This window comes from Eurypyga helias, unplaced genomic scaffold (assembly GCF_000690775.1).
Source record: "Eurypyga helias isolate BGI_N326 unplaced genomic scaffold, ASM69077v1 scaffold44079, whole genome shotgun sequence".
Lineage (NCBI taxonomy): Eukaryota > Metazoa > Chordata > Aves > Eurypygiformes > Eurypygidae > Eurypyga > Eurypyga helias.
This window is the reverse complement of record NW_010274903.1, coordinates 36,623-52,187: the sequence shown is the minus strand read 5'-3', so window position 1 is coordinate 52,187 and position 15,565 is coordinate 36,623. Positions and strand designations below refer to the sequence as shown.

Genomic DNA, 15,565 nt, shown 5'->3' with positions numbered 1-15,565 from the left:
CATGTCATGTTATCTCAGTGTCTTGATACATAAATAATAAACATATCGATCAAAACAGTTCTTTGAAAATAATAGAATATAATTATTTAAAAATTAAAATAAAATATATCTCATTATTTACTAGGCTAACATTTTGAGACCAAATATTACATTCTGAATAAAAAGAAATGGCTTCCTTCAAAAGAATTTCTTTAATAATTCAAAAGAATTATGAGTTGTTGCAATGTCTTGAAGTGCAAATTTCTCATTATTTAAAAATGTTCTCTTTTTAAACAACACAAACTAGAAGGTTATCTGGGAGAATAACAGTTGCAGACACAGTTGTTTTTGGAAACCTATATGGCTTCTACTGAACTCAAACCCCAAGTGCAGAAGGTCTTCCTTAAGATCTGTGTTCTCACACGTCATAGCTGCTGGAGACAAACACACAGAAAGAGAAGTAGCAGACCCCAAGACAACCCCAAAAACATTAATACAGCTTATTTACAGCACCAGTAAACCTTCTGTTTTCTAAGCTGCAAACGTGTTTTTATCACAGGGCGTGAATCTTCATGTACCAATTGAAAAGTTGAGGAAATCTCTTTCACATTCAGAGCTGCTTTGCCCACTCCCAGTCACTAAAATAATCCATAGAAATAATGTGAGTTGACTATTTCAATGAGCATACATTCCACAGAGGCTGGACCTGAATGTTATTTCATGACAGGAGGAGCAGGATTCTGTCATTTGACTGTCTGTGGAAAGGGGTGTATGAAAAGTGTCCATCACCAAGTACTGTGAAAAGAGACAAAACCAAACCTCTAGCTATTTAAGAGATGACCAGGAAAAGAAAATAATCTTTTTACAAGTCTTAGAGAATCACGTTCCCAGAAGGTAAGCCAATGGATCCTGTGCCACCAGTGGCCACAAAAACAGAATTAGCTGAGAGCACACACAGCATCTACACAAATAAGTACACAGTAATATTCAGACTTAACAAGGTAGGTGCCAAATCTTATGCTATTGCAAAAACATACCTTTCAATAGTGTTGAATCAAGGCCTATTGTGGCAACTGTTGCTAAAAAGATTTATCATGGACAGAAATCCTTAAAGATTTATTTTTCTGTCAAAAGAATAAGGTTAAAATAAACTGAGGCTGTTGGAGGACAGGTTTAATCACTTACCTGCCATGGAGCATGCTGTATATAATGCAAAAGTTCTTAAATGTATGACAAGAGCTAGGCAAAACTTTTAGAATGTATATTAAGGTCATCTCCCACAATATGGCTTCTACCACCTGAAAACCACCTGCAAATTTGGCTAGAATTTCCCAGGAACTTCTAGTTACATTCACAGAAGTGCAGGAAAAAGTCAATAGATCAGTGAGTATCTGTACAGGACAAGAAGCAGCGGTTCAATCCTGTACTTTTCCTTTTGGTTTTGAACACATATATCTTTAAAGAGCGCACTGTCAAGTAGGCTAGAGAATAGTGTAGGAAAGAGGATGAGGGACAACTTACAAGATCTGCTTTCTCAAAAAAAAAGTTGGAAAGAAGGAACATGGCCAATAGAATTTTGGAAGAGGGACTGACACCTGGGGCAGCCAGGTTAGTGTCTTACCACCTGGCTCTGGCATGTTTGCAGTTGGAGATGCCTCTACAAACTTTACTGGACTCCTTCAACAATGTTTTAATTTCTGAAGGCAGAAATCAAGTTAAAGAATCACCTCCATGTAGTGTGGTTAGGTCCAACCTAAAGTGGAAAACCTGGATTTGTGCTCTGAATCAGATGGAAAATGGAACTGACACTGGGCTTCACAACCTTAGCAATTGTATTAACGGATATTCTTAGGTCCCCTTACTGCCAATGGGACAGTTCTCTTTCCTGTAAACTAGCCAAATATGGAGATCAAGGGCACAAGAATTGCCTTTCATGATGGTGGTTTCTGTAGAAAAGAAACTTGACTGTGAGTACTTCCCATAGGGGATCTCTGTGTACCTATAATAGCTGATGGAAGGACTGGTGCCAGTACTTCCGGGAGAGAATGTTTCACTTTTAAAATTTTACATATGTCCCCAGAATGAATCACTTTATTGTGAAGAAACTGGAACATATAGTATGAAAGGAATTTTTATTTCTCTATTGTTTACTGTTACGATTTTTGTAAGAAAATAAATGACAAATTTCAATGTCAATTAAATCTGTATTGATTTTCCCTGCCTTTCCACTCCCTAACTTAGTAGCCCAGCTGAAATGGAAATTATTGGCCCAATCTAAATTTACAGTCTGTTTGTGGAAGAGAGACTGATTTCATCCATGTACATGCTGCTGCAGCCCACCATTTCTTTCTTATTGTGTCTTCTGTGACTGAAGATACACACATTTACAGACTACAGAAATAGCAGTCAGCATGCAACACTAACTTGTTTTGTTTGTTTGTAGTTTGGTTTTTTTTTTTAAAGGAATAAGAGACACTGTATATGTCCCCTTGCTTGCAAGTAGGAAAAAACCAACTTGGATATGAAAGAGGGGACTATGGATTATTCAAATAATTCATCTTCTAGTACCACCTTCAACTCTGAAGCTTGGCTACAGTGAAAAAAGCTTTGCAATTGCCCCCATTTACGTGCGCTGCTTAGCAGAAACAGAAGCTGCTACTCAGGAGACACCCATCTCTGAAAGGCTGTATCTAGACTGACGTATATCAGGACTGAAATGCATTACTAAAGTTAATGGGGAAGCTTTTTACAACCCATGCCTGCAACAGAGCTGGCTCAAAGCCAGTGCTGAGTTGCTAGCTTTTTCAAGTACTTAGTACAGCTGCAAGAAGTAGAAATGAGTGTGGATGCTCAGGCAACATGAACTGCTGGCAGAAGGCAAGAGACTTTGATGCTTTACAGACTAAAGAGGCATATGTAGAACTGCAGAGGTGAATCAGGATTTTGATGTCCATCTAATGCGTACTTGCAGCTAAGGACATTTCATAAATTACTTGATCCAAAATCCATTAAGATCAATGTGACACTTTCCATTATTTAAAATAGTTTTTGCCCAGGCCTAAGACACAGGACACTCTGAGATGCTAGAAGCTTCCTGTGACCAGATTTTGTTGAACAGGGCTATAACTGGTTCTCCTTTCCAAGACTACCTGGGAGACAGAAACGTGAGTTCTTTTCAGTTTGGCTAGAAATCACATAACTGAATTTTCCTCCCTACTGGTGAGATGCCCCTATCTGATCCAAAGTGCTTTGAAGTCAGCTTCAAAAACAACTTACTGTTTCTGTCTGTTCAGCTAACTCTTGCTTTTCCTTTTCCTAACTGTAAGAAAATAAACTGAGGAAAAAAAAAAAGTCCAGCAGTTACTAAAGAGAAATACAGATCCTGCTTACAAGGATCCCACCACCCTCTTCCTACTTCTCTTGACTTTGTAATGTGAAGTTAACTGGAAACACTGAACCATCTTCTGCAATCTCTGTTTACAACTTACTGAAGAAGTTCACTGCCCAGACCCCAGGAAAATTTCCAGGTTGTCTTCAGACTTTCACTGAGTTGATCTGCTGAAGGAATCAACCCACTAATGTTGACCAGGCGCAGGCGCTGGCCGCACATCTGTGTCATGCTCACAGATATGGTCTTGCAGACTGAGGGAGAGCTGGTGGACTCACCAGGACACTGCAAGTCCCCTGTCCCAGAGGAAGTCAGGGCACCTGGGGCACAGCACACAACAACTCTCACCCCTACACAGAGCTGGGACATCTCTAAGGCAGAAATAGTGGCTGTTTGGAGGGTCTTCTCTGGAACATCCAGGCCTAACACCATGAAGGGCCACTGGCTCGACCATTTCACCTCTGAGAGATGACTGCAAGAACTGCTCAAAGGGAACATAAAAGGAGCAGAGTCCTTTCAGCAGGTGTCATTAATGATGGGAATGAACATGTTGACACCATCTGTGCTAGTCTAATTCTGCCTAACATAATCTCTACCACAGATGTGCAAAAGGCAAAGTGACCTAGAGGAAGTCTTTAGCAGAACACGGTGGAAAAATAACTCATCGTGGGATTTTTTTCTGTAAAGGCCTTTCAAGAGGTTACTCTTTGCAGACATTTGCAGTCTACCTCCTCTGACACATGTTTAAAAATCCTACTCTAAACTGTGAGGTTATCTACTAGATCCACCTTCTGAATCAATTCGATCACAAAAAACCCTTTTCTGTGGTCAGAATGGGTGCTAGCCTGTGCAGAGTCATGGTATATGAACACATGAAAAAGAGCATGTTTCCCCTAGAATCACCACCTCTCACCCAAGAGACAAATTCAGACAGGACCTCATACAGAATTTTACGGCTCATGTTCTTATGCCCACATAAAAAGCCTGTCATAGGGACCATATAAACCTGCTCAAGGCTGTGAGGTTTGAGATCCCTGAAAATGCTAGGAGGAACATGCACCTCCTGGAGTACTGTGCTTCTTTGTACGTGGTCTGGAGTAATGCCAGCCTCCACTGCTTGTCCACAAAACCCTGCTCCCTGGCTGTTCCCCCCACACTTTGGATCTATTTCCAGTATGTGTAATTCCTGACTACCAAAACCACAGTCTACCAAAACCAGAGTGAGGTATATTCGGATAATTCAGGTATTATTGCCTTGCTTAATACACTGCTTAATGCTTAATGCACCTTTAACAGCTGGTTACGTAGGTAGAAATGGAGGTCGACAAGGATGAAGGAAAAAAAAATCATTGTGGTGTTTGGAATGAAATATTACCTGGTGATATCAGAACAGCAGATGAAAACAAGGCAATCTCCTCCTCAGTCAGCTGTAAGGAACATAAATTCTTTGCAAAGTCAAACGCTTCATTCACCAGATCATCAGAACCTGCAGACCACAGAGGACAAAATCAATGCCAGAAATTTATCAGCTCTTTAACCTGCCATGAAAAGTGAATTGTTTTGGTGTCAACAAACAGTTGTGAATGCATGTCTGTTCTTCTAAAAAAAAGCACCTTTCATCAGCTATTGAGATTATACCTACCCCAAAAATGTATCAATAAAACACCCATTAAGTACAAAATTTATCAAGTTAGGGGTATGAGCTGTACAAAAATTGCACAGACATCTTAGAAGAGGGCTTTATTTTCCCATTGTGGAAAGAAATGTAATTCCTAAACAGATATTAAATCTAAGAAGTATGAAACACCAGTCTTAAATAAATTTCACATATATAATTTTATAAATTATCTGTGCAAATATTTATGAAAATTTGTGAAAGCATCATCAAGTCCAAAATAAATCAAGTAATGCACATTCATGAACACTTTAAACTTGTAGTTTTATGCTTATCCTATGCAAATAAGGAAAATATATACCTATATGATAAATATATACATTCGAATCAAATATCTGTCTTTGAGTTTGGTTCTGAATACATTTCTGATAATGTATCAATCTCATGGATGGGTAAAAGACATCCACTTAGCTTTTAAAAATCTAGGTAACACTCAATATGATTCTATGAATATCACATAGAGAAATAAAGCAATTGTTTCACTACATGAATCTAAATAAGCTTAAAAGTTTCAGGAAAAATTATTTTATATAAGTCATTGTCCATATTGCGTAATAGTTCCTCGTCTTAGACCCCTTGTTCCTGGGGCTCAAATTGCCTTCTGCAGGAAGTGAGGTGGAGGTGATTTGATATAACAATCATAACTGAACTGTGAAGACAAACTGCATGGCTTCTGCCATAAACTCATATTTTGTCAAAACTTCAGAGGGCAGAGTAAGTATTCTAGCTGAAAAGCCCTTATGCTGCTCTTATTTTATTAAACACATCTATGACTGCTAGCAGCTAGTGGAGTCACCTTTTTTCTTTCTCACTTTCAGCCTAGAGATTTGGAGGTTTGGGGATTCAACATTTACTGGAGATTTTCAATGTGGATCACTATTTTCAGAAATAAAAAATCTATCACTGTGTGGCTCAATGTAATTGGTCGAAAAGAAGACGACCAACGTACCCAAGGCTTTAAACATTTGCATCCCTCCATACTTTCCTTCAAACAGAACAGTATTGTTGAGTGGGTTGAAGGCACGGCACATTCTCACCAAAACCACTTCCAAGCAGCCTATCAATTAAGAAAAAGAGCAAAGGTAGCACACATTACTGCAAAACATCAGACTAAAGGAGATATCAAGAAAACATTTAGGAAGACATCAGTCATTAAAAACATCAGCAGGGATAGACACTCTTTGAAGGCATTTAGATGATATGTGTTTGAATGAGGGAAACAATATTTTTCTGTCTGCTCTGAGTACAGAAAGACATAATTTCTAGTCCAGCCTAACCACCTTTTGTTTAGGTTGATTTTTCTCCCATGGCATCCTGCACCTAATCTGAATTTAGGCCTGGGCAAATATTTTCAATTTGAAATATTTTATCCTGAAAACTAGGCATTTATTGAAATTCCTTTTTAATAACTAAACCTTTTCTATATAAAAAACCAGCTTCATTCAATGTGTTTATAAATCCCAGTTTAATTTGTCTAGAATGGGAGAACATGACAAGGTGCCTTTAGAGAGAAAATACAAGTTGAAGTAGTATCAAGAACACCTCTAAGTTGGGTTTTATTTTTGCTTCCTTGTTTTATTTTCAGGCTGGGGAATAGCCAAAGGAACCCTCCTTTTTTTCTCCTTATCTTACCTATCCCTATCTTCCAACTGCAAAAATATACAGTTTGGGAAAATGAAGGGAAAAATTTTAAGCATCCCTTAACTAGTATAAATTTCCTGTGAGAGAAGCTCTGAATCTGAGGATTCTTTTGCAAACGTGCTTTTGAGTGAAAACTCTTGATTTTCTAACTCCTGCTCAACATTAACAGACAAACCAGCAAATAAAAACTAACATAGTTACACATACTGCAGCTCAACAGAGTCAGCCAACAGTACAGTTAGATATAATCCTATCTTTCACTGAGGGTGCATTTGTGTTGTTAGCTTTGCCAGCTACATGAAGGAAGTTACTTGGGGTGCACTGGCATCTGCCGAATTTTTTGAAGCTAGTACAACCTTAAAAAAAAAAAAACGTTCTTCTGCTATGACTGTTTTTCCAGGTTGCTTGCATGTTCCCAGAGTCTCTGTATCCCTTCCCTTTGCACCTGTGCTTACCCCACTGTCTCAGTCCAGGCCCACACTGAGCCACAGCTCTCTGTGCACAGGGTGATGAATTATACTGGCTTCCAGCTTGAATGAAGAGCTCTCTTGAAATAGGAATTGCTTATACTTTAACGAGCCGCCTCACAGAGCACCCTGCCTTTTTCACATGGAGGGAGCAAGACACTGATATGACAGGGTAAACAGAGTTAATTACCAGCCGCGGTTCACTTGGACATAGCATTTTGTTCTCCTGAGCTTGGTGGTGTTTCTACACAGTCACGATAAATCTAGTCATGATTCTTACAGAGGACAGAAATTACCGAGCCCCATGACAAAGAAGGAAACCCTTTCCCGCTTGCCCTTACGTGCACACGTGCGCACCCCGGCACGCACCGAGAGCATGGCCGGAACGCACCGCCGTAATCCGCTCTCATTTATTCTGAAACCAACTGGCGCCAGCAGGGATTTTCCCTCCTGCGCGCTGGCTGGAGGGTATTTCTGTAGTCTCATTAAAAAGATTAGAGATGACCACAGAGGCAGGGCCTGGTGAGCCCGCGTTCGTTTCACTAATGACAAGTGGGGATTTTACAGGGTGGCAGATGACTGATTTGACCAGCTCAGCTCGCAGGGTCCTTCCACCACATGTCAGGTTGGAGACTGCGTTTTCTGCAACGACTGTGTGTGCGGGTACTTAACAACCATCACTGACCGCAGAGGGAAGGGGATCAGAAGGCAGTAACATGATTAATGTGGAAAAATACGGAAGGGTTAATGCAGCTAATGAAACAGACTGAAATTAAGGCTCCTTCAAAATTAAAATGATTTGCAGAACAAGACAGAAGAGCGTATTTCTAACATGCTGAGTGCTAAACCAGTCTCAAGCCTCCGGCTTTTACCCACCTGACTTAAGAAGGAGAATTTGGTCGTTCTGGCAGAGCTCCATGAAGCCTGTTATGCGCTTCGCAAACTCCACCACGTACTGGATAGCGTGGGTGATCTGAATGGCACACTGCTGCCACAGAGCTTCTCTGGTCTTCCGGGAAAACACACACGGAAAAACAAATCAGTGAGCAGGCGGGTTCATCAGTGCATTAAGGTGGCCTTGCAGAACGGCGCACTCCTCGGACCCCACCCCCATCCCCAGGCAGAGCTAGCAGCATCTCTGCTTCTCTAGGTACCTGACACTTCACATCAGAAGGCTGTTTTCACAAGCTGATTGCCCCAGTGATCTGAACTCTGGCATTGCCTCTTCAAGGGAGGGGAATGCACTGAACAAGTTTAAAATGAGATGGTAGTGTCGGCTTTTGTGTAAGGTAGGCAGACAGTGGCACAAACAATATAAATAAACATCCCAGAGTACTCTTAAGGGAGAAGTTGTGCAGTGCTATAAAGTTATTCAACAGAATATCTTTGCTAGTCTGAAAACTAAATAAATATTATTTAAGTATCATTGTAATCTGAACACTGATTTAATCAAAATTTTCTCCTTGATAATAGTTTTCCTTGCACACACAAGTGTGAAAAGTGTAAACAGATGCTCTTGGTTTGCATGGCATGGCTCTGCAAGCTGTGCTGCATTTTTATTCTTGCTAGTACCTCATAGCCCCTTGGCTTTCAAAGAACAAGCCAGAGTCTCTTCTGTCACTTGCGAGATCAGCTCATGTGCCAACTGAAATCTGACTGAAGAATCATTGCTAGGGATGCTGGCACAAGAGGCACAAAGATTTCCCTTGACTGGACTACATAAGAAGAGATGCCAGTGGGAAATAGTTTGAACTTGACCTGAGAATCATAGAGGTAGAACAAAAATGTAGTGTACTGAGATCATTATTCCATCCGATTTTGAACAACTTCAATTTAAGGAGTACTTTCAGTGTGTCATTATCTATCATCTATAAGTGTCAGTTTTTTCTTATTCACATAAAAAGGGGATGTGTTTTCAAAATTATAAGGAAACGACATTAGGTTATCTTGTTTTCTCAAAATCCTTACAACAGAGGATCCAATACTGATCACGTTAAAGTCACTAAATTTCTTCTTGATGTTTAGACCTGTGACAACAAGCAAGTATGGAAAGCTGGATTCCATAACCATGGAATTAGGAAGCTTTGACACTAGCAAACATCCCAACATGCTGGGAAGCTGCTGCTTCTTTTTATGAAGTGCCACCCTTTGCTTTCAATAATCAGCTCCGCAAAGATTTTTAAAAGCCTATTTTGGCGTGTATGAAACTGATCAGCACATTCTTGCCAAATACATTACACTGAGCACAATTTCAAACCATAAGGAGCAGAAGGAAAAATATGTTACAGGATTGTACCTTGCTCTGGTAAACCTTAATTTCTTCGTATGTGTGGGTCTGCCACGCTAGCTGGTGTAGTTCCTCCATTGTATATTGACATGTCTCCAAATGAGATTTAATGATATTCTGTGCAATTCGATCTGCAAAGAGGAGAATAAAAAATAGCTTGCCTCAAACAGTGAACAGTGATTTGCAACAGCAAAATGTTGAAACCAACAAAGTTGTTGGAAAATGCAGATTAAAAAAACTCAAACAACATTTCTTTCTCTTCTTTCTTTTTATTTGGGAAGATGACTGTTGCAAAATGTTTCAGTGTTCAGCCCAAAGCCAAATGAAGCTTGATAAATAGTGGATCTGCACATGAAAATAATAATGAGACTTATAAAACTATTCAGGTTCTTTCATTCTGGAAGTGATTTTTTCACCCTGTGTTTAAAAAAATTATATTTGCAGACCCTGGTTACTTGATCACTTCTGTCTGCCCCAAGCCTGTGCAGCTGCCCAGATCTGACTGCCGAACCCCGACATGGACATTTGCATTACTGTGGGGTGACTCATATCAGAGAAACAGGAAACAGGTCTCTCCTCTTTTTTTTTTCAGTTAGTTTTCAACTGGATAAATTTCAGATTTAGCTTGATGAACACAAACACGAAGACTGGTGCTAGCAAGGGGTAAAAGCTACAAGTATCCTGGTTTTTAGGAGAGACGGGGGTAATACAGCTCATATACAGGATTAAGTTACCTTAAAGCTATTTTGAAATTGCAGCCTTAGAAACCACTGTGTAACATGGATTGCAGTATGCAAGGGGAAAGGGAAACATTCAGTGCTGGCATGACATCACACTGAAACTAAGAGTAAGCTCCTCAGGGAAATATTTTAAAGTAGATCCTTGCCCTTTAATCCGCATGGGTGAATTAAAAATATTTTCACAAAAAACTCCCAGCATTAATTCATTAGCACTGCAAGTTGAAATGTCTTGTAAAACATATTATAGAAATGTGATGATTTCTTATTTTGCAGCTTTGAGACCTATATGTCTAATGAAGCTCACTGCTTCACCCTGAAGACATTGCTTAAACTGAATACCTTTTAAACAATGGAAAAAAGTCAAAATCACAGAACTGAACTGAAGCCCTTGTGACAGAACTGGCATTTCACAGGAAATATGCTTCTCAGAAAAGGAAAAGACATTGACAATGCATTAGTCAAATCTGAACATGGAGAGCAGCAAAAACTGGGAATGTCATCATTTACTCAATCACATCTTCAACAGTTTGTGTACTGTGATCTGGTGATTGGAGTCCCAAAATAAGACTATTTGGCCAAATGTTGACTGAATTTAAAAACACCAGCAAGAAGGGAAACAGAAAAAATGGATGTAAACATGTATATGCTCCCTGCATTCACTGCTGTAAGAGTGTTATTTGAAGGAGAGATGGCTGTGCTACTGTCACAGTTAATAAGCTGAGACTCTGTGGAAAGATGCTGAAGAAAACACAAAAGAGTTTCAGGTTTTTGTAGGAACAATAAAACCTGCTCAATTTAGTCTTTACAGGTATCCCTTTAAAGGTCAACACTATGTTTAGGTTTCCTGATGGAAGAATTGACTCAGGCATAAAGATAACTAAAAATGTGTATTTGTGAGTACAGGGATCTATCCACTGTTATTTTATGGAAGGGTGGATGCAAGTCTTAACCCATGATGGTAAGCTGTTGATTTTGTAGTAAAAATCTTACAGATAAATGGACATGCTGGTATAAAGGGATGATGAATTGAAAAAGATTTTTTTTTTAAAATTAATTGACAAAGGTTTATTTGCCTTTCTTTCACCAAGAAAATCCAGTAAACCTCATCTTTTTTAGAATGATAATTTTTTCAGATGTTTACCCCCATATTGCTTTATTTAAAGTACAGTTTTAACAGAATCATCTTTCTGGAAACATCCTTAACCACAGTAAACCTGATTCCAGAAGTTAAGCTCGAGCTATGGTTTTGTCACTTACAGTCCTGGAAGGATTTAACCAGACAGAACTGGAACCTTTAGGTCAGAGGAACCTTTAGGCCTTGTATCCAAAACACCAACAAAAGAAGTACGATTTCAACTTGTATTACAGTTCTGCAGCCTGAATGGTGAAGGATTTTGCTGTCTGCACATATTGGCTGGTCTTTTTCTCTCTTGTGCTTCCTAGCTCAGCTCTCCTAACCTCTAACCATTTGTTACAAAAGCTGGAACTATTCACACCCTTAGCATAAAGAAAATGCTTACAATATATACCTCAAATTTTTCAGTATTACTGGATGAAGAGGTTTTGAATCAGGTAAGGTGACCTGATGCCAACAATCTGAAAATAAGACCTTTTCATTTCACTGACCTCAAAATATACTTGATTGGCAGTTCCATGTTACCGTAAAGATCCTCAGCTCCACTCCTTTTTCTACCACTTAGGTATTTACCTTAGGACCGAAGAGCTGACAAACTCTTTAGGGTTTTGTAGGGATGGCATCCTGTGCTTAAGCCCCATACATACATTTCCTTATGCACTTGCGCTTATGGTGAGCTGACATTAAAACCCATTTATATGTGCAAAAGCCTAGGGCAATCACAGCAAGCAGCGGCTCCAAATGCTGACATCCAAAGAGGAATCAGGTGCAAGACAGGCTTGAAACTCTTGTGCCGCAGGCGAGGCAAGGCTGAGTGTGTGATGGAAAGGGTACACTGGGTCTCAGAGGAGGAGGGGATTGCTCATTCAGCATGAGCAGTAGAGGAGGCTGCTTGCTTATACTCGATGCTGGAGTCCCTGGAAGGAGTTTTATGCAAATATAGCATATATTGGTTGTGGAGAGGTGACATGATGCAAAAAGTGAAAGAAGTATAAGCTTGTCTTGGCTTCTCGGATGGTCCAGAAACACAAGATCCAATGCAGGTGCATCAAAGAACATCACTCTCAAAGGGTTGCAAAGACCATAGCCTTTTCTTCTGACATCTTTAATATTTTAGTATCTTTTTGCTAATGAAGTTGGAATCAGTAAAACTCTCAGCAAATCCCATGCAGAAAGGAGTTCTTAAATCTTTGGGAATAATGTAATGATATCTAACGTAAATCTGTCCTGACACATGGAACTGGTACTGTGCTGTACCCAGTTTATGATACCTTTTTGTAAGACCTGGCAGCTCTGAAGTACAGCTGGTAACTGAGTTCAACAGGTTAATAGTTTTAGTAGAACAGCAAAGAAAAGGACAATGAAGACAGAAAACAAACAGCTCCAGTACCTGAAGGGGCTACAAGGAAGCTGGAAGGGCACTTTTTACAAGGGCCTGTAGTGACAGAACAAGGGGTAATGGGTTTAAATTGAAAGCGGGGAGGTTTAGATTAGATATCAGGAAGAAAATCTTCACGGAGAGGGGGGTGAGGCACTGGAACAGGTTGCCCAGAGAAGCTGTGGATGCCCCATCCCTGGATGTCTTCAAGGCCGGGCTGGATGTGGCTTTGAGCAACCTGGTCTAGTGGAAGGTGTCCCTGCCCATGGCAGGGGGGTTGGAACTAAATGATCTTTAAGGTCCCTTCCAATCCAAACCATTCTGTGATTCTATGATGCAGTAGGAGGACAGCTAGTGCCCTCATGCAGTGGCTGCGGCCACAACCTTATGGACGCACCCTGCTGGAGTGATCCTGAACAACTATGTCACTCCTGTTGTCCAGGCTAGAAGAGAGCACCCACAGTTACCCCACGTATCAAGCTCTGACTTTTGTTTATTTTGTTTTCAAAAATCTTGAGCCAGTTTCCAAGGGTCCCCTTACACTGAGAAGCTGCATGAACACAGCTAGCAAACCTGTTTGCATGGGCTGAAAGGGCTATGAAAGACAAGTCTATTTTTGAGACTTCAATGTGAATGGCATATCTGCTTGAAATGTTGTCAGCTTCCATTTTACATAAGTTAGAGCAGGTTTGCAAGGTTTGCTTTATGAAAAAGAAAACAAAAGAGATGATGCTGGCCACTCGTGTGAGAATCAAAGTCCGCACATTTTATTTTAAAAGCACCAACTGCTGCAACTGTTGAGTGAAAATTAATAATTCCAACCAAAATAATTACTAAGCCTGCATGATAGTAAACCATCAGCATTATAATAACTACAGCCGTAAACTGCAGGATTTGTAAAGCTTATCTGCCATAGTATGTAAACACAAATGTAGACTAGGTGCTTCCCTCACCCTGCTTTTGTCTCTATACTTGGTTTATTATATTAGGACAGTATGTCCTACTGTGCATCATGATCACTTGATGCTACATGATACCATGGGGAATCTGAAAGCCACAGCATATCCTGGCAGAGATTGACTCTGTCTGGGAAACATGTCCCAGAGAAAATAACATGTTCCCAGTGTCCGAACTCCAGCATGGACTGGGACGTGGAAGCACTTACATTAGATAGTTTGGTTCTAAATGTGAAGATTTGTTAGTGTCGGTATCTTGAATTTTTCATGGAAAGCAGACACTTCTTGTACAAATGTTATGTTTCATTACCCCCCTTTCAAAAAAAAAAAAAAATCTAGAAAAAAGTATCTTCTTCCAGAGCGATAAACTGTAAACAACATACTGAATCAAGAAAGCAGTAAATAGTTGTAACCAATATGTGGTCTTGAAAAATCAGAAAAACTCAAACAAGATATATCCTGGAATGACCACTACCTACATCTAATTTCTGTCCAGCATATATCTGACTGATTTTCTATAATGGCCCACTATTCTAGATGTAAAGTCTCATCTATTCTTAGAGTTGACTAGGAAACTTAGATAATATTGGTTTGTGTGGCTAGAGAGTAGAAACTGGAAAGGTTAGGCTAGCCTCTGCCCCTGAGGGGGTGGGAAAGCTGACCGTCCCATCAACAACAGCTCAGGTTCTGCTGGTGGGGCCCTGGAAAGTGCCAGCTGAATGGGGAGTGAAATTAATTGGGTTTTTGCAACGCAACAGGGTAAAAAAAAAAAGTCAAGTGCATAGTAGGAGATGTCCAGAAAAAGCTGAAAATTATTCACTGGGAAGCTGAAGTATTACCTGTCAAAAATATTTGTTCTTATTCAGAGAAAAAAAATATGGTTTTCTTGAAAGAAATACATGCGTGTATGTAATTTCATGGTCAGTGACATGCAGCCTGTCAGACAAGATGGCATCGATGCCTATGCAACAAAATGTAACAGAAAGATGTACATGTGCTGTGGGTGAAACAAAACAAAGGCAATGCAAGGTGCAAGGGAGCATGGTAACAGAATAAACAACCATCTATGGAAAGTGCTCCTGGGCTTGTGGGTTGGTGGTTACAAATTACTGCTGAGGTCAGTACCCGAAAGAGGCCACGTGCAAATATTGATGGGAAATGTCATGAAGCATAACAAGGGCTCTCTCTGGTGCTCTCAGAATTAAATGAAGCTACTGGGGAAAACCAGGATCTGGAGAGTGAGATGTGAAACATAGGACATAGACAAGATAGGTATGAGGAGGACCATGAGAGGCAATGCTGATTTAGCAAAAGAAATTACTTAAATTTGGCCTGGCCTAACTAAAACTGCAGAGACAACAGAAAGACTTGATTCTCTGAGGATGGTCTAGTGAACAGTAAAGTAAGCTATGTCTAATGTCACTTGTCATTCCCTCTCTGACCTCCCACCTCCTGTGTTTGGCTGGGTAGGAGGTGCCATGAACGTGTATGAGGGGCTGGTCTGCTCAGGCTGACTGGTCAGCAGCCACTGATTTTTGGGGTGAACAAGGGCCTAGGTCATAGCTTCTGCCTTTCCCTAAGGTTGTCTGTCTCCTTCACCTACCTGCTGAGTAGCTTATTTTCCAAAGCTTGTGTGAACCCAAGTGCCTGAGAGTTCTGCTTCCCTTCACTGAAGCTGGGCAGTAGCTAAAGAAGTATTTGATGGTCCTGGCAGAAGGGCTGGGCAGACAGCAAGACTGGCAAAAGCCCTATTCCATCAGCAAAACAGGCCAAAAGCATACGTCACAAGGGAAGAGCAACAAGTGCTCAAGCTATATACCTCTTGCATAAACTTGGGACTACAGCTCAGAACTTCCAGCCAGAACAGCAAATGACCTTTTCTGTTTCCAGTTTTGTCTGTTCTGTAGGGTTCTTCTTCT

The 15,565-nt window shown here is 40.3% G+C and overlaps 1 protein-coding gene across 1 annotated transcript in view; it reads right to left on the bottom strand.

The window, feature by feature from the left end:
- The window catches only part of RORB (RAR-related orphan receptor B), a gene marked incomplete at its 5' end in the record, with an annotated part of 36,255 nt that overhangs the window by 1,474 nt on the left and 19,216 nt on the right, over positions 1–15,565 (bottom strand). The window contains 4 exons of the mRNA XM_010159930.1: positions 4,743–4,853; positions 5,992–6,099; positions 8,027–8,159; positions 9,447–9,568. Of these exons, the coding sequence (XP_010158232.1) occupies positions 4,743–4,853; positions 5,992–6,099; positions 8,027–8,159; positions 9,447–9,568 (474 nt within the window). The remainder of the gene's footprint in view (positions 1–4,742; positions 4,854–5,991; positions 6,100–8,026; positions 8,160–9,446; positions 9,569–15,565) is intronic.